The sequence below is a fragment of the Tachypleus tridentatus genome, chromosome 7 (genome assembly GCF_004210375.1).
Source record: "Tachypleus tridentatus isolate NWPU-2018 chromosome 7, ASM421037v1, whole genome shotgun sequence".
In the NCBI taxonomy this organism is placed as follows: Eukaryota; Metazoa; Arthropoda; class Merostomata; order Xiphosura; family Limulidae; genus Tachypleus; species Tachypleus tridentatus.
Window position 1 is genome coordinate 88,836,899 of NC_134831.1, and position 27,791 is coordinate 88,864,689.

Below are 27,791 nucleotides of genomic sequence, written 5' to 3' on the forward strand. Positions count from 1 at the left end.
ACTTCAAACCCAATTGTGAAGAGAATGATCAAAGTGTCCTCTAAAACTGCATACAGTAATAAAACATATGAGAACAAAGTGTCACACTAACAACCTTTGAAGTGCAACAGAACACAGTACAGTTACTTGTGACAATTCTGGAAACATGTGAAATGTTATGGAAAAAGCAGCAGTAGTGTACTAAAGATTTTATGTTCAACACTGGTTACTTCCTTTGTCTGAACAATTCCGTTTAACACATTTTTAGGGTATATTTCACACTTGAAATATTAGATAATCACAACATGTCAACACAGGAACTGGTTGTATAGTTGCCACACTTAGATATACAACAGATGGAATTTATTGAAATATTAGATAATCACATGTCAACACAGGAACTGGTTGTATAGTTGTCACACTTAGATATACAACAGATGGAATTTATTGGTTCAATTTCTAACCTTATCCACATAACATTGTCCATTTCAACACATAACTAGTGAGATTTCAGTATGTAACAGATGTATAAATCTGATGGCTTCTTCTAAACCCCAGCAGCCAGTAAAAATCAAAACAGAAAACTAGCTTCGTCAGTAAGCATTAAGACTCAAAGTCACTGACAGTATAGACATCACCCTAGCTTTATGTAGTGCTACTGAAGATTGAGTAATTGACTGTGCTACTGAGACTTCATATCATATGCCCAATCTTATTTCATGATACCAATATTCTGGGGTGTTTTTTATTCCTTGTGTCCTAAATAAGCTGATGGATGCATAGTAGCTTGCCTAATTAGGCTTCACCTTTCAAACCTTCCCATATTTTATCTCAATGACACAAACAGTCTTGGAAGACTTTGGACTGTAACAAGAAACTATTGTAACATATTCTGTGAGATTTATCCACACTTCTATGAATGAAAGGAACAGAGATGTTCAATGTGAGTGTTCATACCATTCATAAATAAGTAGGAATTTAGAAACCAGTTCTTACAGTAAACTGATTTTATATTAAGTATAGAATGGTTAAATGACCAGGTATAAATTGAAGCTTGTTTAAAACTAATTTCTTACACACTTTAAAACCTATTTCAATACCAAGACAAACAAAGGAATCTATTGTATGACACAAGAAATAAATTATATTTTTCATTCAAAACTGTGAAAATTTACAAAAAATGTAAATGTAGTATAATTATATTCATATCAATTTAAGTTTATATTTTTGGAATACTGTGCCATCAAAACATAAAACATCTTTCACCAGAGTTTTTGACAGTTATTCAAACTTTAAAATTGAATTTATTTTACCCTTTGCAATCTGTGATATTGTTTGTCATTAGAGGTTTGGGATACATGTAATAAAGAAACCACCAACAACAGTTGACGTGCCATTGACATTGTCATTTATTAAAGGTTACAAAGTATCCACATCATCAGAATCTTACAAACGTCGGCCCCGGCGACCACCCTTCCTTCTTGTGCTGTCTGATGGAATAGGAGTCACATCCTCTGTAAGATAACCAGTACTGTGTATCAACTTATGTAACAGGTTTTCATTCAACAGAAACAATAACTTTATATAATACAGCCAGATGCACTGTACTAAAATTACAAATTACCACTGCCAATTATTATAAGACATCATGTACATACAATTTTCAATTTCATAACTTACTCAAGTATCTGATGTAGCAAATAAGTGAAAATTGGAGGAAAAACAGACAAAACACAAAGTAGTTAAAAAAAATTAACTCTAACCTTACTCAGAAGTTATTTATCTTAACTGTATCAGCCTTCTGATCAAATGTCATTTCTCTACATGTTTGTAATGTTAGCTGCAGTGTCAAACAGCTTTCAACTATATAACATAGAATGGATTAGCCCTTCAGTTATCTTTTACTCCTTTAACCCTGTTGTAATGGGTCACAGGTGAAAGGCAATTTCAAAATTTTACCACACTACTATTTTATGAATTTATCTCAGTAAGCCTGGTCTTCAATTGTAATTATAATCCAGTCTTCAAAATTAAAAGAACACACTAAAATAACAATTTTTGCAATTCAAGTGACATGTTTGAATGCAACACTGGCTAAATTTGTTTGTCAGAATACCAAGTCTAGAGTTCTATATAAATTACAAATTCAAATTACCAAGCTAGAATATAAAATAAGAACCTTGTATATTTTTTTATTGTGCCAAGATATGACTCATGTACTGAATGAAACACAGTTCGACTCTTTCCATTTTTAGAAACAGTACCTTATGTACACTTCAATACATGACACGTGAATAGCCAACTAACAACTTACAATGTTCCCCCTGCTGGTTTTCTCAACCACTTTAATCTGTTCAAATACTACAATGTTCTTCTGAACCAAATTTCAAGGAGGAAGGTTTTGTCTTTAGTCTCTTCAAATTTATTAAATTTTTTCAGACGTAAATACAACTCAGTTACTAAGCTTGATAAAATTAGTAAAATTCTATGGTATCGACATAGTAATTTATGATTTTTTTTTGGTTATTCAACTGTATATAAAAAACCTAAAAACATTTTTGTTTCATATTTTCCACATGCAAAATTTTAAAAGGCTTAGCAATCAATGTTCAGCAGTAACAGAGTTCAAAGATCATGGTCAAGTTTGCTTTACTTATTTTTCTCCATTTTAAGAAAAATAAGTTCAATAGCTTATTTCTAAATAGTAATAATTTATATAAATATGTAATGTATTACAATAGTAATAATTTATATAAATATGTAATGTATTACAATAGTAATAATTTATATAAATATGTAATGTATTATGATTGAAATGTATTTATATAAATATGTAATGTATTACAATTGAAATGTATTTATATAAATATGTAATGTATTATGATTGAAATGTATTTATATAAATATGTAATGTATTATGATTGAAATGTATTTATATAAATATGTAATGTATTATGATTGAAATGTATTTATATAAATATGTAATGTATTACAATTGAAATGTATTTATATAAATATGTAATGTATTATGATTGAAATGTATTTATATAAATATGTAATGTATTATGATTGAAATGTATTTATATAAATATGTAATGTATTACAATTGAAATGTATTTATATAAATATGTAATGTATTATGATTGAAATGTATTTATATAAATATGTAATGTATTATGATTGAAATGTATTTATATAAATATGTAATGTATTACAATTGAAATGTGACTATTTTACAAAATTCTAGTCCACTAAGACACAGCTAAGACAGGGTCACTTTGTAAAGATATAAAAATAAAGGTCAGTTTTATATTACTGGATACGGTAACATAAATGCACATGCACTGCATCAATGCAAGCATGTAATTTTAGCCAGGCACAGCTGGAAAGTCAATATAATAAAAAACTAATATAACATTATGAAACTTAAGGTACTCAGACTAAACATTTGTATTTTCATGTTATGATGTGTAGTAATTTTAGCACACACAAACACACAAATTTATATTTTCTAATTTTTTTTATGATAATTATGAAGCCAGTCAAATTGACAAACCCCACACATAGTGAAAATAATACACAAAATACAAAGCCTTACTAAAAACAAACATTTGAAATATATTTAAAAGGTTTAAGATTATACAAATAATATTTGAGATTTTTGAAATGTAGAATAGTTTTTTTTTTAATCATAACAAAATCACTTCATACTTGAACCAGTAATGAAACACTTGATATATTTCCAAACAAATCTTCAGTAAAAATACTTCATCAAAAAAATCTGATTTTCTGTGGATATACATATACTACATGAAACATTATAGTATAAATACTTAGTGTGCAAATGTGTATACACACTTGTGCATATTACACTGAGCCAACTGTAAAAGAGTTAATCACATAGTAACTGAATACTTTCAGTATGAAATCACATAGTAAATATTCAGTTACAATGTGATTAACTCTTTAGCAGTTGGCTCAGTGTAATGTGCACAAGTTTGGCCACATCCAGTTGATAAAATAAACTAGAACACTGATCATAAAGTTCTTTCTAGAGTAACCAAAAATGTTAACAAACATGTATTAGTAAGATATTATTCACTATTAAAAATAATGTCACCAGTGGAAAGTAAATAACCAAGTAATTACCAAAACTATAAAAAACAATCTAAATTATTTTTCAATAAACATTAATAAAATTATCACACTGAAAATGTTGAAATTCCAAAAATGTTCAGTGTCAAGTATATGGAAGTGTTTATAACCTATGCAAACAATGAAAAGTATGTAGGTATCACAGGATTTATTCAACTATACATGAAGGTAACAACTATTGCTACATGTGAAAGTAACAACTATTGCTCTGCAATGTAATCTCCTACACATGCTGATTCTTTGGAATATACCAACTCAGTGTTTTGCCCACCAATCTATCTAGGTTTTTAGAATACCATCACATGTGAGCAGAAATTCCAATGTGTACTTGCATTTGCTAGTATGTTCATTTGGACACCCATCTAGATGCTTTATCTTGAGGGAGCAACAACATACTGTATAAAAATAGTACTTCCTTCCAGAAATGACAATTTCTTGACACTCCAACTTTTAACGTAATCAATAGACACTATAAATCCTTATAAAGTACATTTCACTTCTAGAAAGTTATCTACTATTTATATGCACCATATAACCTAAAGCCACAATAAAATTGCGACATTGTTTGACCAGTATAAGCCCTCAAAAGGTAAATATTAATTCTAATACATTTCTAGGATTTTACAGCTTATAACTTACAATACAAAATTCATTAGATAATTTTTTTTGTATTCAATTTTTTTTTTAACACTTTTAATCAATCCCTTACCAATTCGTCCAATCTTCATTCCAGATCGAGCTAATGCTCTAAGAGCTGACTGGGCACCAGGTCCAGGTGTTTTTGTCCTAAGAATAAAATATACATATAAAATAGGAATGTATCTTTCACATAATACACAGAGAAAAACATTTAAGTAACAAGTTGGTAGATTTAGTGTTTTATGGCACAAAGCATCCAGTAAAAAGTTAAAATTAAAGTAAATTTAGTAAAATTCATAAAAGGAGATGAAGGTAAAACAAAGTTTAAACAACAACAACAACGTAAATAGAAAAACAACAGTAATACAAATTGTAAAGGACTTTCTGTAGTATAATTGTAATTATCATAACTTGCCAGGAAAACTTACAGATAAGTACAAAAACCACCATCAGTCACTTGAAGATGGCCTTTCAAGTCCTGGTTCCAAGTTATTTGAAGTTACGTATAAATTAAAAACTTTAATGGCCTTTTAAAACTCTAAAAACATTACCAAGGTGGACAGTGTCACCATTACTAATAACACTGTCTAACGTTATGGACAAACCTTGGGACAGAACATGTTTAAAATGGTGCCATTATTGAGAGTCGTAATGATGACAGGAAAGTAAAATGTGGCTTATTGTGACCTGAGTGTTACACAAACTACACACTGGTGCATCAGTTCCAGATAAAAGAAAACGATGAGTTAAAAAACTGTGACCAATGCAGCATCTAGTTAGAACAACTTTCTCTTTCCAATCCTTATGGAAGCAAGACAGCCAAAGTCCAATATAGGGTTTTATTTGGAAAAGCTTTTTGTTTGTTGTCGTGTTGCTCACTCCAAGTCAACTGCCAGCTGGCATGGAGCCGAGCCCCAAATACAGGACCACAGTCCAGGTATGAAACAAGCACAGCAGTGATAGTGCAAGAGCAGATAGATTTAGATGCAGTGTCAGTGAGCTCGTTCCCTGCAAATACCAACGTGACCTGGTATCCAGTAAAACTAGATAGAAGTAGATATTAAAGAGAAATGGGCCAGTCGGTTTTGAATATCAGTAAGAACAGGGTGTCAACCAATGTGAAGCGATTCCAGGGCCAGTAGAGAACTAAGCGAGTCAGTATAAATAGTGCAGTTTGAATACTGCTTAACTTCTACATGATCCAGGGCAAAAGAAATGGCATACAGTTCAGCAGTGAACATAGAAGCTGTAGAGGGGATTCTGTGTGCAACCACTGAACCACAAAAAACCATGGCAGAGCCCACACAGTCACCTGTTTTGAACCATCTGTATAAATAGGAATGGAAGGATGGTTTGAAAGATGTTCAGCAAATAACAGACAGTAATTTCAATTGGGAATGTCTGCTTTTCCAAGATGACTTAAAGACAGGTCACATTTGGGGATTGTAATAAGCCATGATGGGATGTGGTGACCAGTGGATAAAGCAATGTTATTCAAGGACAGATCCAATTCATCCAACTGTGCCTGGATACAAAGGCAAAAAGAAGCAATGACAGATCGTCTGTTCTGAAAAAGTATTGCCCACCGAGGAAGGAAAACCCCAGGTGGGATGTTTTGGTAAGGAATGAAGTTTCGAAGCACATAGTAAAGACAGTTGCAAACAGCAGAGGTGCAAACAAGGTTCATGAGACTACGTATGAGCTCTGAACTGGAAAAGTGCGCAAAGCCCCAGTGCAAAGCCAAAGTCCTTAATGATGAATGGGGTCCAGCATCTTTAAGGCTGAGGGTCTGGCAGAGCCATAAACCAGTGATCAATAGCTGAGTTTCGATCAAATAGGAGCATGACATATCTTTAGCATAGAACACTAATCCACTCCACAAAGCAGAAGAGAGGACATGGAGGATATTCAGTGCTCTTGTACATTTGACCCATAGCTGCTTGATGTGTGGTATAATGGTCATCTTATGGTCAAAGATAAAGCCCAAGAACTTTGTCTCAGGCTTCTCCAATTAACATTTCAAGTTGGATCAGGTGGTCCACTGTGTAGCGCTGTTGTTGGAACCCACAATGGGTGGGCAAGAGAAGGTTGTTTGAATCAAGAAACCAAACAAAATGAGCATTAACCATCCTCTCTAAGGTCTTACAAAGACAGATTGTCAAAGCAACTGGACAGTAGTTTGAAGGAATCTTGGAATCCTTCCTTGGCTTAGAGAAAGATAGGACAATTGCATCAGCAAAAAAATTCTCCTGCCAGATCTGGTTAAAAACAATCAGAAGAATAGCAAGAGAAGCAGGAGATAGATGGAACAGCATTTCATAGTGTACATCACCAGGTCCAACTGATTTACAGCCAGACCAATGAAGGGCCAGTTTTTAGTTTCACCAGTGTAAAGGGATGATTATAATCACAGAGACAATCAGCTTGAATGGAAAGAGGTGATCATTCTACAGAGTCTTGATGGATAAGAAAGTGGAGGAAGAAGTAGAAGTGCTAGATACCCAGCAAAATCTTTCACCTAGAGTATCAGCTACTTCCTGGCCAACAGAGAGGGAGATCAAGAGAGGGACAGAATTATATTGCCCACTGACCTTTCGAATCTTGTCTTATATGACTTTGGAGCTGGCAGTAGAATATATGCTGATTGTGAACTAGATCCAAGATTCCTTCTGCCTTTGACGTTTTGTCCACCAAGTATGTGCACACGGCTGCTGGAAAGCGATGCAGTGCAAGAGTGTGGAATATCTAATGAAAATATCCCAGGCCTGTTTTGCAGCCTTCTGCACCATGTAGCAGGCAGGATTCCACCATGGACAAGGATATAGTGGGAAACATGTTGAGGTGTTAGGAATACATTGAGCCGCTGCTTTTATCATTCAGTCGTCCATTGATGGCAGGATCGGGTTCTGCGAGAGAAGTAAAAGAGGGCCAGTCTGCCTGATCCAGCTTCCACCTGGGGATTATTGTCAACCCTCCATGAAAAATGGGAGAATAATGAAGGGGAGCAAACTGAGAGATCAATAGCAGTAAAGGACTGACTAGGTACATGGAAATAAGTAGAAGAACTGCTATTGAAAAGAAAAAGGTGGTGATCAGAGAGCATAAACTGTACAGAGCAAACCGTCCTATCAATATTAGCACTTCCCCAGAGGAAATGACATCCATGAAAGTCCACCAGGATCAAAAAGGGAGACAGCAACTGTTCAATGAGAGCATCAATGTCTGATTGATGCTATGTCTCTCCAGGTGACAGGTAGAAAGAACAAACAGTGATGGTATGACCCAAGGAAACAAATGGTTACAGCCTCCAAGGGTGTGTCAAGTGGCAAAGACAGGGTGGGCACATGCTGATCAAACAACAGTGCCACCCCACCATGCACTCATCCATCACACAGCCTGTCATTTCTGTACAAAGAAAACTGCCAAAAGGTGAATGTATCAGCAGGTTTCAGAAATGTTTCCTGTAAGGAAAGACATACAGGATGGTAGGAAGCAATCAGTGTTTTGATATCATCCAGATTAGAACGTAAACCTCGATAGTTCCATTGTATCAAGGTGGCCATTTTTATTTATGTGTAGGCAAATTGGATGGAGAACCCTTCGGTTTACGACCACATCTTTTTCCTTTGTGTCCTTATTCGAGGGAGATCCGTCGACCTCCATGGATCCTGCCTGGGTCAATTGGGCAGGTCTTTGCTGTAGGAAGAGGATTCCAGCAACTGAGGATGTAAACAAATGATCATTTTGCATTTTGGGGTAAGAGAAGAAGATGCATCCAAGGAAATGCCTGTACTTGGAACCAAAGGAAGTGAATCTTGGGATATGTTGGAATGTATGTAACGGACAAAGATGGGTGTTGAAGTTTATTCATCAACTTTTTTAACCATGGAGGTCAAAAGACTTAGCTTTTCATTTGTTTTGAGAATGATTCTTTTGGAGGCAGAGAGAGATCTGTCTGCACTGCCACTGTAGTTGTAGAATGATATGCAGCAGCGCACATCCGAGATGAAGTGGTGGACAGCATCATTTTCGAGCCTCAGGATAAGTAATGTTTTGAATCACTTTCAAATGCCGCATCTCTTTTTCTTCCAACCATTTAGGGCAAGAACCAAAGAAGGCCATTGCAACTGATGCAATGAGGATCCATTTCACACATAAGCATCATGGTTCCTTGACGTGTGTTCGTTGTAGAAACTCGACTGGAGAAACTAGTGAGAATCTCTGACTTGGGATGTTCTTCAAATCCCTCTCAACAATAACTCATGATGAATTCAAAGTAGCATAAGATGTAATCTCAATAGGTATATACCCAGTGGCTTTGAATGCAAGAGGAGTTCACTGTGTTGAGATATGGATGGTTCCACCAATGTCACCAGATCAAAGCTTCTTTACTGACTATGGAGACCCATGAAGTCCCTCTAGTCCCTTCTGAATGAAAAACGAAGGCGTGCCCTAAAGGTTTGTCTGAATGCTCAGAATCTTCAAGAAATGGTTGTTTACCTATGGACTATTTTTTTTATTTAAGTTTTTATTTGGAGGATCCATAATAAAATGGGAATATTTTGGTTCTTACTGACCCCACCCACCATGGAGCCCTATGAGGGGAAACATTACAATGCCAAACAAGGACACTGCAACAACTCGAGGGTTTCTTGAGTACTATATCCAAACATCAGTATCAGATACAATGTCCACAACACCTGTTGAGAAAATCAAACACTGGTACTTGGTTGACCCTAGCCCAAGTGGACCAACTGATTGACCCAAGGCTGCCGTCTACAGGAATTCAAGGCCAAAGTCGGGTGTTAGGGTTGAACCCCTCAACCTCTCCTACCCTTCATGGTTCACAATGAACGGCAAACACGTCAGTAGATATTTAGATTCTAGTGAAGGTAAACTGAAAGAACAAAACCTTCCCTGGGAGGTCCCCTCACCACATGCAGGTATTCATGCCAAGGGATTATGTAACAGTATGCAGAAAACTTTGCATTTAGTCTTTATTAATTTATAAAGGTAAAAACAATGAAATCATATTAAAATAAGAACACTAAGTTTTGTTTGGACAAACTTTACTAAATGTGATTTTCTAACAGTAAAAACTTTAGCAATGAAAAATGTATAATCAATCACTAAGTACCATTCAATTATTGTTTTATACTGTTTGTATGTAGCAATGTTCTGTTAACTTTCAATCAAAATTTGACTTTCTAGTAATATATACACAAACTTGAAAGTGTCCTAAACACTTGGTTGGTTGGCATTTTATGGTGCAAAGCAACTAACCTATCTGCACCAAACAACTGGTAAAAAAATTAAAGTTAAAAATTGTGACCAATACGTATTCTAGTTTGGTAACTTCTTTCCGATCCTTAGGGAAACAAGACAGCCAAAGTCCAATAGAGGGTTTCATTTGAAAAAGCTTGTTTTCACATTGCTCGCTCCAATTTGACTGCCAACTGGTGCAGAGCTGAGCCCTGAATACAGGACCATAATCCATCTGTGGGACAAGCACAACAGTGATAATGCTAGATCAGACAGACTTAACTGCAATGTCAGCGAGCTCTTTCCCACGAATACCAATGTGGCCAAATATCCAGAAGAACTGGATGGAAGTAGATGTTAAAGAGAAATGGGCCAGTTGATTTTGAATATCGACTAAAATAGGGTGAGAACTAATGTGAAGTGATTCGAGGGTCAGGAGAGAGCTAAGCGAGTTGGTATAAATAATATGACTCAAAGTACTGCTTAACTTCTACATGATCCAAGGCACAAGAAATGCCATAGAGTTCTGCAGCAAACACAAACTGTAGAGGGAAATGGAAGGATGGTTTGAAAGATGTTCAACAAATAAAAGACAGTACTTCCAATGATGAGTATCTGCTTTTTTCAGATGATTCAAAGTAAGGTCAAACTTGGGGATGGTAATAAGCCATGCTGGGGTGGGCTGACCAGTGGATACAGCAAAGTTATCCAAAAACAGACCCAATTAATCCCACTGTGCCTGGGTAGGAAGGTCAAAAGGAGCAATAGCAGAATGTCTGTTCTGAAAAAGCATGACAAGGATTGATGTTTTGGAGCATAGAGTAAAGACAGCTACAAAAGAAAGAGGTTTAGAGGATGTTCACGACACTGTACAAACTTTGGACTAGGAAGGTGTGGAAAATTCCCCGATTATGAATGGGATCCAGCATATTCAAGGCTAAGGTCCTGGCAGAGTCACAGATCAAAGACCCATAGTCCAGTTTCAATAGAATGAGGGCACAACAGATCTTTAGCATAAAACATCGATCCAATTTCCAAGAGGTGGAAGAGAGAACACAGAGGATGTTCAGTTCCCCTGTATACTTGACTCGTAGCTGCTTGATGTGTGGTATAAAGGTTAGCTTAAGGACAAAGATAAGCTCCAAGAACTTTGTCTCAGGGACCATGGGAAGCACAACCTCACCAACACAGAGTTCAGGATTGGGATGAATACCCCCCATTAGTGGCAATAGCACATGCAGATGGTTTTAGAGAGTAAAGTTAGAACCATTCGCTGTGGTCCACTTCAGTAAACAATTCAGGGCATCCTGTAGCTGCTGCTCGATAAACCTCATGTCCGACAACTGACATGAGATGTGGAAGTCACTGACATGAAGCCAGTTTTGCAAGAGTAAGAGGGAGTTGCCCAGTGATGGCATTAATCTTTATACTAAAAAGTGTGACACCCAAGACATAGCCCTGAGGGACTCCAAGTTCCTGTAGGAAAGAACAGGGAATTGTTGAACCCACAAACGTGGATTTCCAGCCCATTAAAATTTTTTAAAATAAAGATTGGGTAGTAAGGGTCACGCAAGCCATGTAGCTGTAGATCTTGCAAAATGCCATACTTCCACATAGTATCATAAGCCTTCTCAATGGCAAAGAATACTAACACAAGATGTTGTTGCTTCAGAAAGGCTTCTCTAATTGAGGTTTCAAGTCTAATCAGGTGGTCTACGGTGGAGCTCTGTTGTTAGAACCTACACTGGGTGGGTGAGAGGAGGATGTTTGATTCAAAGAATCAAATACGATGAGCATTAACCATCATCTCTAAGGTCTTACAAAGACAGCTCATCAAAGGAATTGGATGGTAGTTTGAAGGAATCTTGGGATCCTTCTCAGGCTTAGAGAAAGGTAGGACAAAGTCTGGTGCCCTGCATCAGGAAAAACATTCTCCTGCCAGATCCAGTTAAAAAAACCAGAAGAATAGTAATAGAAGCAGGAGAGAAATGGCACAGCATCTCATAATGTATATCATCAGGTCTAGCTGATGAAGAGCCAGCTTCAGTTCTACCAGTATAAAGGTCAATCACTCTGCCCAAGTCTTGATGTCAAAGAAGGTGGAGGATGAAGCAGAAGTTCTAGACACCTGGTAAAAGTTTTTATCGAGAGTATTGGCAATGTTCTAGGCATCAGCAACTTCCTGGCCATCAGAGAGCAAGACTGCAAGGGGGACAGAATTATACTGCCCACTGACCTTCCGAATCTTGTCCCATATGGTTTCTGACCTGCCAAGCACGTGCATGGGCCTGCTGACAAGCAATGCAATTCAAAAGTGTGGTATACCTATGAAAGTTATCCTAAGCCCATTTTTGAGCCTTCCATGCCATGTGGCAGGCAGTATTCCACCACAGAAAATGATATTGTGGAAAAGCATGTCAAGGTTTTAGGAACACATTGAGGAACTACCTGAACAATACAGTCAGTCAATGCTGCCATGCAGTCATCTATTGATGGCTTACAGATGATAGGGGGATCAAGTTCCACAAGAGCAGTGAAAGAGGGCCAACTGACTTGGTCCAGCTTCTACCAGGGCATGTGGGTTGAGTGGCATCAACCATGGCCAGCTTCTATCAAAATGATCACTGTCGTGTGGGTTACTGGCAATCCCCATGAAAAGTGGGACAATAATTAGGACATTGTTGGTGAGCATCATAATTCCATCTTTGCAAGTGGAAATACAGATACCCCTCCCTCACTGCAGAAATTACTTGGGTGGAGAAACCAACAAGGATCTCCAACTTGATGATGCTTTTTAAATCCCTCTCAAAAATAACTCCTCATGATGAATTCAAAATAACATTGGGAGTAACCTCATTGGGTATATCCCTAATGGCCTTCAAATACAAAAGGAGTTCAGCGTGTTTTAGAAGTGAATATTTCCACCAATATGTCACCAGAACAAAGCTTTCTGACCGACTTATGGAGAGCCAGCCAGCCCCCCTCTAAATAAAAGAGGGAGACATTTGCCTTAAAGATTTGTTTGAAAGGGAATGTGACATCAGAAAGTGAAGTAAAGGTGTTGAAGATTGCTGCTCAGAATCTTCAAGATGTGGTTGATTACCTGTGGCCTGTTTTTTCCACTATTTTATTTTTATTTGGGGGATCCATGATAAAGAAAGATTATTTTGGTGCCCACTGACCCCACCCACCAGAAAGCTCTACAAGGGGATGAACTATAATGCCAAACAAGGATACTGCAATAACGTCAGGCATTTGGAAGCACTATACCCAATGTCCACAACACCAGTCAAGTTCAATACTGGTACTTGGTTGACCCTTATCCAAGTAAATCTGCCGACAGCAATTCAAGGCCAAAGTAATGTGTTAGGGTTGGACCCCTCAATCTCCAGGATCCCTTTCCTCCCCTTCATGAGTCACCACACACGGCAAACACGTGGGTGGATGTTTAAACCGAGAGGCAGTAAACTAAAAGAACAGAACCTTCTCTGGGAGGTCCCCTCACCATGTACAGGAATCCACACCAAGAGGTCAAACACAAGGTCACTAGCATAAATGTCAGTGGATGCTCTTTGAATTTAAAATATCCAGCACTTACCTGGTTCCACCAGTGGCTCTCAGCTTAATATGCAAAGCTGTTATTCCAATTGTTTTGCACTTTTCAGCAACATCTTGGGCTGCTAACATGGCTGCATAAGGAGATGCTTCATCTCTGTCAGCCTTTACCTTCATACCTCCTGTCACACGGGCAATAGTCTCTCTGAAAGTAGGTATATCATTTAAATTATAGTATGCTTACTATTAAGTATCACATTTAAATTGTCTTAATTCCTGTAAAATGTGGATGAAAATCAAACACTTTAAGATTACAAGACAATAAAAATACTATCTGAAGATCAAATAGCAAAAACATGAATTTATTACACAAGCTGAATAAAGAAACCATATAAATACAGCATATGTACCTTCCTGAAAGATCTGTAACGTGGACAAAAGTATCATTGAAACTAGCATAGATGTGAGCCACACCAAAGACATTTTCTCCTTCGAGAGCCTGAGGACCTAGGGCTAAAACAGGTTGATCTTCCTTTTGCTTTCCTTTACGTGGAGCCATTTTTCTGAAATTGGAAAATAACAGCAAATGATTACAGAGAAGTAAAAATGTAACAGAATGAAAATCAATACACTAGGTACACTTACTGCTGCAGCATGCACAAAATGAGTAATAAATAAGTGTACTACAGCAGGGTTTTCTTTATCAATAAGAATGTATCTGTGATCCTACTAAACATCTACTGGAAATATAATCCTGCTGTGGTGGATAGGTTCTGGAATATCTTGAAACATAAAACTATTAGAAACACTCTCTGGGTCTCTTTTCAAAAAATAACAGAAAGAGCAGTATGAAAAAAAATATTTATTTATATCATAAATATAGTAACTTTGTTCCACCCAAGATTCTGATATGCAATGCATCATACTGACTTAACCAGTAATGGTACAACCAGAATTTATTTCATGATGCTGAGAAGAAAATGTCCACTGACTGAAAAGAATGTATAACTGTATGATGCAAGTCAGCTTTCTTTGCTTGTCTAAAACATTAGAAATTATCTCAAAATGATTGACTTTTTAAAGATGAAGAACCTAAAAGATTGCAGTTAGTGACTGAGTTTTAAGATACACAAAAGTAGGTACAAAGAGCATGTGACAAGTCCATGTAGCCTGGTAGATGAGTGTTAATTCAGTAAGGTTACTTATTCATTACATCTTTGCTAAAAGTAATTTGCCACCACAGAAGACATTTGAACCAATTTATTGAACACAGCATTTGGTCTGCAAGTCACTCTTATAGACTATTCTGATAAGGACAATACTAGTGTATTCCTTATTCTGCTATCAGTTTGGACAGTTAATTGTGTTGTGAAGCCTCAATGCAATAATTATGTATCTTAAAAAATAAAAATTGGCAAGCTTTTGAGTAAATGTTAAGCCTTTTATACAGAAAAAAATCAGAATTTTGAATAATTATCTCTACTGAAAATGAATGATTAAATAAAGAAGGATGAATATTTGAGTACCATGCTGTCACTTTTTTAAAATCAAAAACATTACACAAGTAACAATGTTTACAGAAAACAAGGGACATGTTGGTTCATCTTGTCTGTCCCATCTTCTTAGCCAAACTAACACTATTAAAAAAAATTAAAGTCAGCCCTTATCATTCATACATCTATCAAGCATTCTCTTTTAAACTTACTCATATCTACAGCCTCCAAAACATCTGAAGACCAATCATTCCGTTAGCCAACCACTCTGAAAATAGAACAGTCTTAGCTGATGACAGCTTCTATCTTGCCTAAATCTGTGTTCCTAGTTCTATAATGCTTTCTATTAATCATGGAAAATGTTAATACATTAACACTGTCAATTCTTTTTACAATCTTAAACACTTTAGTCACATCTCCTCTAACTCTTAGTTTTTATTTCAAGAGAAAATTTTAATGATCTTAATTTCTCACATGACAAGCCTTCCATCCCAAACATTATTCTAGTAACCTTCCTATGAACACTTTCCAACAATCTGATATCTTTCCTAAAGTAAAGAACCTAGAACTGAAGGCAACAGTTTAAATCCAGCCCAACCAGTGACCTGTACAACAAAATAACCTTTTTAGACCTGTATTCAATACCTCTGATGATACAACCTAAAATCCTATTTGCCATAATTCTAGCAACAGCACACTGCTTGAATGGTTTAAGAGAATGATCAGCCATTACATCAATATCCTTATCTTTCATGACACTGTTAATTATACTTATAATTCAAATTATGACAACCTACATGCAACATCTTTTATTTATAATTAAAATCCATCTAACATTTGCCCCACTAAATAATAACCTAAATATTTTTTTTAAATTAGTAGCATCCTCTTCCGAGCTAGCAACACCCAAAACCTTAATAACATCTGCAAATTTAAGTAATTTATTGACTATTAGCAAAGGTCCTAAGACTGAGCCCTGAGGTACACCACTTTTGACACTGACCCAGTTTAACTGAATTCCTTTTATAACAACTTCCATCAAGCCACTCTTCAATCTAATTAGATAACTTATCTACATCTATAGATGTTTATTTACAAGTCTTTTATGTAGCACATTGTCAAATGCACTTCTGAATACCCAAATCTATGCCCTTACCCTTATCGAGATATGTAGCAACATTTTCAAAGCATATTAAAAGAATTGTAAGGTAAGATTTTCTTTTAGTGAAACCATGTTAACTATCCAATAATTCTAAACTTTGTCATGTGACTTTTCAAAATGTTTCCCATAATTGATATAAGACTAATATATTTACTGGAGAACTATCATCTTCCTTGAAGATGGAATTGACATTAGCTATTTTCCAATCTGTTGGTATGTGTCCACTATTCAAGGATTTACAAATAATTTTGGCAGGTGGCTCAAACATCCAATCCTTGAGTAAATATCTGGCCAAGAGGCCTTATAATTTTTAAACTTCCAAATTTTATTTCAACAAGCTCAACATTTATGTAATTGTCTTGTTCAACTTTGTTTTCATCTATCAGTTGTTCAAGATAAGGAATACCTCTCAAGTCTTCATGAGTAAAAACTATAGATACAGATTAATTTTGTTTCTTTACTTCTCTTCCCAGCTGCCATTTAATTAATTAATCAAACATGAGACTTGAAAATAAAATCCCTGTTAAATATGAAGTACTTAAATAAGACAGCATCAGTGGTATAGATAATAAATTACAGAAGTCTCAAACTGTTGGTAAAACTTCTACATCTGGACAGATATTGTATTGACTACTACAGAGTAAGTCTGTGAGGACTAATCTACAAAAATATCAGATGAAAAAACTGGTCTTTCACCTTCAGGTCAAACCACTGTTGATCCACCATAAAGGTTGCCTAAATCATCTATAAAAGTGTGTAAATCTTTCAGTCATTACTAATAAACAATGCCATAATGTATTCACTATTTATGATTAGTATCTGAACACCACAAAAGAGTCTCTTAGATTTCAATATTTACTATGTATACTGGATCACACAGAATGACACATTGCTAGTGATTCTAATGAAGCTCAATCGTCCAGTGAATCCTATTTGTCCACTCATTACAACTTATAATCATGATCTATTGATGACCTCAGAACAGTCAGTTGAAAGACCTGTACATTTTAAACACTTCTATCTGGCTTGGTCAAATTTAATGGCTATATAAAATGATTTAACATAGCATACACCCTTTACAACTTATTTACCTTTTTATAAAAACAAAACAAATAACATCTTCATACCACATCTTTTGTATGAGCTGAAAAATGTAGAAAGATATTTCCCGATATTCTAAAACTAGTTAATAGTACCAATGTTACTAACATGCATATTATAAAAATAAAGAAATGTCTTATATTGTTAAATAACTTCTACAAACATGACTAATTGCCCCCAAAATGTGGCCAGATATTAAAGGAATGTGAAGAATTAGTCTGAACTAGGAAAGCTTTGAAAATTAATTCAAGGTGAAATTACAGCATTATTGAGTATGGCCTGGGAACAGTGACTTGTTAATGATCATTTTGGCTTACTTACCTTAGTACAACTTATAAATTTATAATGTATATTTATGCTAACTATGAAGTCTACAGCATGATCAGATCTGAATTAAAAACCACTATGAGAATGTCAGTTTTCATACTCTGATAGTTTTTAGTTGAGCTGAGACTTTTTTGCAACGGACATTGCAAAACGATTGAAGATTGAAAAGTTACAAAAAATGCAATATTTTTGACATTTAAATGGTATTGTACAAAATGAAATTCAAACTCTTCAAAACAATTCAATCAGTCCTTATGAAATTCCTCACCTTAACAATAATCAATAGTCAATCTACACACCGTTACAACTGTTTGAAAAAATTCAAAACATTAGTTTCAAATGCTCAATTATTTCAATTGTAGGTACTTGTTGCTTCCCATGAAAAGATAATGCATGTTATTTGAAATTAGAAACAAATTTAATATTGTAATATAATAGTATGTGATACACTGTTACATCTACACAAAGGTCGGATCTTCTACCAACTTTATTATATCTCAACGTTTTAAACGGAAGTATCAGTCACAGTGAAACAAGATGAAAGGTTATTATATTATATATATAATCTGCTGAGTGAAATAAATACACATCAGAATAAGCATTTCCTTTTCACCCATAAAGTTTATAAACAAGCAAGGATTTCTCAATTTATGATCTTACAAGCAACAATCAAACTCAATGAAAAAACTTTCACAAAGGGCTCAGTATAGTATACACAAGTTCATCTAGATATTTGCACATACTAAGTATTTGCACTACAAATTTTGATACAGCATGTGTTTTACAAAATTTGGTAGATTTTTAGAAAAGATTACTTATTTACGTAAACAAAAATCAGGTTTTTTAAGTTTACTAAAGAACTATTTTTGAAAATAGTTTTTGTTCCAGTGTCAGTACAAAGTGATTTCATGTTATGATTTAAAAACTATTCATCCCAAAATCACAATTATTTATGTAATCATTAAAACCTCCTAAACATATTTCAAACATTTATGTTCAGCGAGATTTTATCATTTTCCATACTCTATGTAGGGTGTCACTTGACAAAACTCAAACATAAAAAAATTAGGAAATACAAATTATGCTTTTTTCATGCGAGAATGACTACATATTATAACACAAAAATACTAATGTTTAATTTAAGTAGCTTAAGTCTCATTATGACATGTACATATATAGCCTTCAAACATGTGGTCAGCTATTGAACAGTAACCCTTTTTTTGTGAACCTGACGATGACTGCAGCAGGTTGAAACATTGTTCGCTCCTCTACTTGGTGATTTTTCTATCCATACCAGTGGTTTTTACATATATAATTTTCTCTACAAGTGGGTTTTCTTGTCATCACTGATTATAGTCTTAGCCTAGCCTCTAATCATTTGTGTGGCACCTTATTTGAGTCTTTCTGGAAATTCAGGAATGGAAGGGTTATCTTGGGGAAGAGATTGCAATCTGTAACATATCTTGATAGCAAACTATTGTACCTACTGGTTTCTACATTTATACTGAGTAGCAATGTGGATGTTTGTTTACCCAATCTTAATATTGTGGCCAGTGTATGAAGTGGGATAATTACAGCTTTAGGACATAGTTTATTCAGGAACTTAAAACACCAAATCCATCATATTTATAAAAGATGTACTTATACAACTGGTGTTAGATAGTTTTACTGTTTCACAGCCAATCTGAAATACCTAATAATCATATAGTAAAATATAACATAGTCAACAAAAGACCATTTAGTCATTCAAAGCTGTTTCTTGCATAAGCATCTCTGAGGAAAATAAATTTGAAGACTCATTTTTAAAGAAATTAATTTTCATTAAACTCTTGTAAAAAGCAGTCCCCCACTACAGTTGCCAACAGCTTATTTTATAAGCCAATCATCTTCACAGAAATAACTGTCTACACTCAATCTTGGTTTCTTACTTACAACATTGTATCTCACTATATGAGAGAGGTATTTCAAAGCAACTGTGAAACATTAAAACTGTCCAACCCCAGTTGTATCTGCACAATTTTTTTGTAAAGTATAATAGACTTCGTGTTTTAGTTCTGGAGTAAAGTATATCCTAAACCTGTAATTATCCCACTGCTTACACTGGCAATAACATTAAAATTTGGTGTATGAATATCCACATTACTACTGAACATTAATGTAAAGGACAGTACCTGTAATTTTTGTTTACAGTCTACTAAAAAATCACTTTAAGTCTTTCTTCGTCCACAATACTGACAGCAAGATCAAAGTTTAAAACACAAATATGGAAGTACATTCCCAACTCTCACTACAATAATTCCACTATAGAAATATCTAGAAACAGACTGACCACAATGTCCATTACTGCTGGAACAATGCACTCTCTCATTCAATGAAATATCCTATTTAACCTGAGAAGCCCCAATACTTAGACAGAGGCCTCACTAACACTATACAATGCATGCAGTAGATATTGTGTGGTTAATGTTTATCTATCCATTTTTCATAAAATTGGTTAAAGCACCAAAATTTCATAAGATTATCATTTTCACTGTTTCTTAAATTAATTATAATGTTAAAATGTCTTTGGTAATAACTTTTTTTTTCCTTCCTTACTAACACATCTTATGTATTTGAGGGGAAATTATAAATATGAAAATGTTCACCTTGCCACTCATGTACCAGTGAGCACTGTGAAAGAACACACATTAAACAGGTATCCAAATAAAAACAGAAAAATAAAGCTACTGGTGAAATGGAAGAAAGACGATTACACACACTTTAGTAATATCAACAAGTAAATATGAGGTATTAATAAGACATGTCCATCATTTTAATGTTCTGGTCTTTTTCTTACCCGTTAAAAACCACAAGACTCCATATATACACAAGACATTACAAGATAAAAAAACGTAATGTATTACTTAATATTATCAGGATTGCTATTATTAAATAACATTATAATTACAGTTACGCAATAAATTACATTGTAATTCTGAACTTGGTGGTAGTGATTCTACTAATACTTTCACGTTTAATATTTATTAATAAAGCTATGTAGGAGGAAGATTATTTGCATGGTTATGCCTAAGAAAATTACACAAATCATATTTAGTCTAACTTAGTTCTAGTTACTGAACGTTTTTGCGTAACCAAGTAATCCTAATGTTGAGACATGAGTTGTTTCAATTATGGCTTTCCCACGAGTCCTAGCCACGAAACCGAACGTTTTAGAGGAAATTTGACAAGCTTACTTAAAATACAGAGTTAAAAATAAAATACTCCTTTAGTCTTTTAAAATCGTTAGTCACATTATTTTGAAACTGGCTGGTATATAATGCAAAAGTAGATTAAGATGTAAATAGATATTTCACACCCAAGAAAAACTAACCTTTCCAATATGCAACTGAAACAGTAAGAGAACTTATCGTCCAAAACGTTAAATATCGTTACTTTGCGAGATCTTGTATATATTTGCTTTATTATATTATATATAAGATTTATTGCAAGGAAACGATTTTGTATGTGGAAAAAATAAATAAATAATGTGGACTGCAACTTGAAATTATGCCTCATAAAATTCTGATTATAAAGGAAATATAAATAATATGAACTGATTATGGAGCTACTTTTCTACACCCAAACGAGCCGTTTTTACGTATATATTTCTCTACAAGTGGGTTTTCTCGACAACACTGATTAAGTTTGAAATTATGCAAATTTTACCAAAAGCAAAAACAATAACATTATGAAAATATTATACATAATTAATACAATTCAATCATCATCAACGATTCAACATATGTTTTTATGAAACAAAAGTTTATACTTTTCGAAGTCGTTTAAGAAACTAATAATCATACTTTTTGATCTTAAGTTCGTTTTACTTCACCTTATAGTAAACAAAATCGATTTAGGGTACTATGTAATAAAGTGAAACAGACTTAAAACCTCCTAAGTATTAATGAGGAACCTACTAAATTTAATAATTAATTCAGAAATACAATAGTAGAAACATTTAAACTAAGCAGGTTCTGATCTTAATAATTACAACGTTTCGACCTATAGTATTGAGTCATCGTCACGTAAGAATCACATTTAAAAAGGCATTTAGCATTGTCATATTTCCATGTATTGTTCATATGTTATTACCTTTTCTTGTTTATTATTTTGTATCTTTATAAACACAGGGTTTCAGTTGTGTTATAGAAAAAGTACTGCTACTAACTAACATAGTTTAAACAGTAATACGCGTCTCATCAATTGCCACAGGCCAATATTCTCTAACGTTACATAGTAAGAGTGGCTTAATGAGTTTTCTTTGGTTAATAGATGTATTAGGGATAATTATATTAGCAAGTAGAATAATACAAAGTAAGCCCATGAAGGTTTTGTTTGTTTATCTGAATGACACCTTAGACCCAGAATTGGTTAAATAAGAGAGATCAGAGACCTCTTAGAGCTAGGCATAGTCGTCTTTAATCTTGACTTGTGAACCAGAAAGAAGGTAACCAAATAGCAATACCTACGGCCTAAAGCAGCTATTCCTATAGCCTGATTGACATAACTATCACTCTATAACGTACCAACAAATTAAAGTATGTTTTATAGAATCACATTTCAAATTTGAAATTCTCGATCCTTCAGTCAATTCCATTAACCACTGGACATGCTTAGGCTGACAGGTAATAATGTAAAGTATATTTAGTAGCATTATATCTCAAATCTGGACTCCAAGGATCCTCCAGCCTAATCCATTAATTGCTAACTAGGTTATATTTAGGTTGTCAGACAATACTGCAAACGAGATTTAATAGTATCAACCCTAACCCAGAATTAGAGTTGTCTTAACCGAAGCTTCAACAAATCGCAGGTGCTAAATAGAACTCTAACTAAGAATAGTAGCCTGGCTAGGCCAGATGGATTAAGGCGTTCGACTCGTAATCTGAAGGTCGCGGGTTCGAATCCCCATCGCAACAAACATGCTCGCCCTTTCAGCCGTGAGGGCGTTATAATTTGACGCTCAATTTCACTATTTGTTGATAAAATGGTAGCCCAAGAATTGGCGGTGGGTGGTGGTGACTAGCTGCCTTCCCTCTAGTCTTTGCTAAATTAGGGACGGCTAGCGCATATAGCCCTCGAGCAGCTTTGCGCGAAATTAAAAAAAACAAACAAAAAATAGTTCTGGATTGTTGGAAGTTTGGAATTATTTTTTGTATTCCTAGAGTCCAAAGCTGAACTTGGTTTCTAGGATTTTAGTGGCAGATTTACCATTTCTTCATTTTTTTTTGTTAGGAATGAAGCATTACAATTGTACAACACATTACTAATTTTGCGTCATTTTGTTTTTATTCTTTCTTTCAATTCAATCGATTAATGCGCAGGTTTTGACTCAGACGAGACCAAAGGCAGTTAGTTAAGATAGTACTATCAAGTGGTCGATATAATGTGATTGTTTGCATGCACTCATTGCTATGAAAGTAAATATATGTAACCCCCTTTCCTGGTACAAACAGTAGTAAAGTTAGGTTAGGCACAACAAAAGATCTTTGCTTATCATTGTACATTGTTTTAGTGGTTAGTAGATTTGATCTATTCTAAAATCCTAATTGGCCTATCAATATCGTAATGATTATTTTCATTTCACTTTCATTTAGTGCATGAATCCAACAATGAAATACACACATATATTTAGCCTACTATTTAAATAATTGCACATATTGAAGTTTAACTTTAATATATGTTATATAATAAAGGTTGACTCCTTTGTTGTATGTTGTTGGGCTGACTCCTAGATGTGAAAATATTTGTTAAAGCCTGGTTTAAGATGAATATCAAGTTATATTTAAAGCAATGGATTTGTGAAATGTAATTACTTGTTTACAGTTTTCATATTTTATTTAAGAGTGACTAACAACTTAGACATTTTGTAGTGTTGTGTACGCCTTTTACAAGTTGGAGAAAAAAGGTTTACAATTTTGTTACAAGACATTAATATTAGGCCTATTTCATTTTTAAACAGTACTTGACTAGATTGATAATGTGGTGTTTAAAAACTGAAATTCTAGTAATAACAATGGCTTATGACAAGTAAAATTGCAATTTATACATTTTACTTAACGTCTACAAGTGGCGGTTTGCTGTTTTACATAATGGCTTAAGACTAGTTCAAAAATGTGTGATCCTTCACGTACGTAGAGTCATTGCATGTGTCTTTCCTGTACCGCTATCAACTCATCTCAAATCTCAGCTATGACACTGTTGATATGTTTGTATTGTTCTTTGGCTAGGTGGAATTTTGAGGCCGAGTGTTGGACATGGTTCAATGGCGAGCATGTTTAGTGTGACGGGGATTCGAAACCGCGACCCTCAGATTGTGACTCGAGTGCCTTAACCACCTGGCCATGCCGGGCCATGAAGATGGTAACAGAGAAGTGAAAATTCAAGGAAGAATAGAAATAACCAGAAGTACATTTAATAGTACGTCAACAGTATTAACATAACAACACAGATGAAACCAGTTATTTTATTATATATATACTAAATGCGAAATTGATAAATTTGTTTTAAGCATTTTAACATTTAGGTTTGACAGATATGTACTTCAAAAATAAAAGACAAAAAAATTGTATTTAGATCAGTAGATGGCTCACAGATGGAAAACGAAAGCTTATTAGAGAATGCCCCAGTGGTTAGAGAGCTCGACTCGTAGGCTGTGAGGGTTGCAGGCTTAAATCTCCGTCGCACCAAACATGCTTGTCTCTTCAGTCGTGGGAACGTTATAATGTACGGTCAATCCCATTATTCGTTGGTAAAAAGAGTACCCTAAGAGTTGGTGGTGGGTGATGATGACTAGTTTTACATTGCTAAATTAGTGACGGCTAGCGTAGTTAGCCCTCGTGTAGCTTTGCGAAAAATTCAAAAACAAACAAATAAATTACTAGGAATTTGTCTAACTTTACTTATTCAGTCGTTATATTCCATCCACTTTAGATAAATAAAATAACACCTGCATGTATTTAATGTGAAAGCACCTCAAACCTAGAATGTTTTGTTTTGGAATTTCGCACAAAGCTACTCGAGGGCTATCTGTGCTAGCCGTCCCTAATTTAGCAGTGTAAGACTAGAGGGAAGGCAGCTAGTCATCACCACCCACCGCCAACTCTTGGGCTACTCTTTTACCAACGAATAGTGGGATTGACCGTCACATTATAACGCCCCCACGGCTGGGAGGGCGAGCATGTTTTGGCGCGACTCTGGCGCGAACCCGCGACCCTCAGATTACGAAGCGCACGCCTTAACGCGCTAGGCCATGCCTAGAAAAATAGTATAAATGTATCGTGTATGAAACCACGGGAAAACAAGAGACAATTTTCTATTTTTGTTTAAAAATTTTGATTTGATAGGCATTATACACTTATATTTTTAATTCAACTCGTACTTGCTTTCTGTAAACCGAATACATTTGTCAACATCCATTTTATAAAAAAATAATACCAGAAATTGGCGCCGTATGCTGAGATTAAGCAAAATCACATAGTTACATGGTTTTAATTGGCCACATATTATAGATGGCAGCTGATGCGCTTTTCTCATTTAGCGCGTTCCAAGCTATTGCAATTCGATCGCAGAGCAGTAGAGGGCGCTGAATTATTTGAATTTGGAAAATTGTAAACGTTACTAACGTTGTCATATTCTCAAAAATATAAACATTTAAGACTGAAAACGTATACGTATGCTCTAATATTAGCAGGTCAACAATTTTACATCTAGATTGTTGAATACAGTATTTCAAACTAAAACCTTTGTAACTTTATATTTTTATATAGCATTTAAGGTATGAATAACTCCATATAATTTTTTTTTTTTACAAAATAAATGTATTTATGATTATCTCCCTTTTGTGGTGCAACTGAGATTTTACAGTCTGCAGATAATTTTTTTTTTATTCTGTTAAGTTTATGCTGAGATAAGTTATGTGCTGTTGCTAAAGAAACCTTAAAATGAGCAAAATCCGCTCATGATACTAAATTATGCATTCCTTCTGTATAAACAAAACTAATATTTTTCTTCAAATATTTAGTCTCTCTATTGGTATAATTATTCACATCTTTTCTAATACTTTGGAATTGTGTTTGTTATTATGATTCTTAAATAGAAGATATGACGTTTCAAAATAATACATTAATACAATGCCTAACTAAATCACTGGACCCCCGCTAGTACAGCGGTAAGTCTACGGATATACAATGCTAAAATTAGGGGTTCGATTTCCTTCTGTGGTCTCAGCAGATAGCCCGATGTGGCTTTGCTATCGTAAAACAAACAAACAGTTTTCACTGAATTATTGAACTGTGCCGCCGAAAAAAAACATCGCAAAAAACTCACTTTAAGTTTAACAGTTGCATTTATGGCCAAATAGATGAAACCATAATAGGTCTAGAAACGGCACTTCGTCTATCAAATTGAATAACTGTCATTGAAATTTTAAACTTATCAGATATCTTAGGTATGTTAGCAACAGATTCGTTATGTTTAAGGAAAAAGAATAAATTAATTATTTTTAAAGTAAAAATATGTGAATGAACAGTAACCACGTATTAAGTTTGTAGTAGAAGAAAACTACAACCGACTGCCTTTTTTGGACCTAGATATAAATAGCACTGGTGATAATTTATAAATAGAAACATATCATAAACCGATGTATACGAGATTGTATGATACACTGTGGTGATAGTTCCCTACTTTTCAAATACAAAGTTAAATATATTTTGTGTTGTAGAGTATATTATATTGATCATTATTACCAGTACTTTTGTAAGGAGTCCGACTTTTTTTTAAACAAAGTCATATCGTATTTTCATTGCATTCGCGCAAAATTGAGCCACATATTACCATTGCAAGCCTGTAAACTTACGACTCTCTCACGGGGCGACTTTTCAGAAGGAAGTAGCGTGTGTTAAAATATCTTGTTAAAAAATGCTTTTAAAAATCTTTCATTACTAAATAATATATTAATTTGTCTTTCAATGGAGTGTTCACCTCTTTGAAAGCAAACAATATTACCAACGCAGTTTGTTCATGTTAGTCTTTTGTTTACGAGTAAAGGTAGTTTTTTCATATTTAACAGTGAAAGTGGTACTACTAGGAGACACAAATATAAATTTTGGCAATATAGAAATAATTTTCACCTAAGACGTTTTATTTTACTAACAGGGTGGTTGGTCTGTGTAACGGGTTGCCTTCGGATGTTGTAGATGCAGTAAATTTAAAGAAATTTAAGACAAAACATGATAATTATATGAAAGGTAAGGGCTGACTTTGAGTTTTTATTTAATATGTTTAGTTTAATTTAGAGGATGGGACAGTTTAGATGAACTAACAGGACTCTTGTTGTCTCTAACCATAAAGAACAACATCAGAATATCTTGAAATAAAGTAATCCTCAAATTTCATTGGGTATAGATCTTAAATCTGTAGCGTGAGATTTGAGATTTTTTTTTTCGAGATTAAAAACAAAATAAACAAATTTCAAACTACATATTTAAGATCTATACCCACACTTTTATTGATAAGCAGAGAACAACGTTTCGACCTTCCTAGGTCATCTTCAGATTAATACCCATACCAGCCATTCTGAGATACACTTTTATTTCAAGTGGGTTTCTCGTCGTCAAGAGTTATTTACTGATATATTTGTGATCTCGTTGCAGTCGAGATTACACGGGTCCAACTACGCGTCGTTTGGTAAAGCGTACAGAATATCTTAAGCCTAACGTTGATGGATAATTCTTCAAACATATACGGATACTTCAAAATTACAATTGTCAGACTATCTAAAATACTTTATATTATATATTTAATGCTTCAGGTAGGGCACTTATCACCCCACTTCTTTTCAGAGGAGCCCAAAACCATTTAGTAGAATTGAAATAGCTTCAGAAATTTTACAGTTGCTATGGATACAATAAATATTTTACCTACCCTCTCCTTTGTCACCCGGTAGTACAGCGGTAAGTCTACGGACTTACAACGCTAAAATCAGGGGTTCGATTTCCCCTCAGTGGGCTCAGCAGATAACCCGATGTAGCTATGCTATAAGAAAACACACACACTCTCTCACTCTGTGTTTTCTTCAA

General features: G+C 34.6%; 1 protein-coding gene across 2 annotated transcripts; it reads right to left on the minus strand.

The window, feature by feature from the left end:
- Positions 1-1,364: 1,364 nt before the first annotated feature.
- On the minus strand, positions 1,365-27,791 carry LOC143256149 (small ribosomal subunit protein uS11). 2 transcript variants are annotated; one of them, XM_076512955.1, is made up of 5 exons: positions 27,637-27,791; positions 14,001-14,153; positions 13,634-13,795; positions 4,844-4,920; positions 1,365-1,493 (listed from the first exon to the last, which is right to left on the minus strand). In XM_076512955.1, exons 2-5 carry the CDS (start codon positions 14,147-14,149, stop codon positions 1,426-1,428), a joined length of 456 nt encoding a protein of 151 aa, XP_076369070.1. In that variant the 5' UTR covers positions 14,150-14,153; positions 27,637-27,791; the 3' UTR covers positions 1,365-1,425. The 2 variants fall into 2 exon arrangements, with proteins under 2 accessions (XP_076369070.1, XP_076369069.1); XM_076512954.1 differs by lacking the exon at positions 27,637-27,791 and adding an exon at positions 21,044-21,160.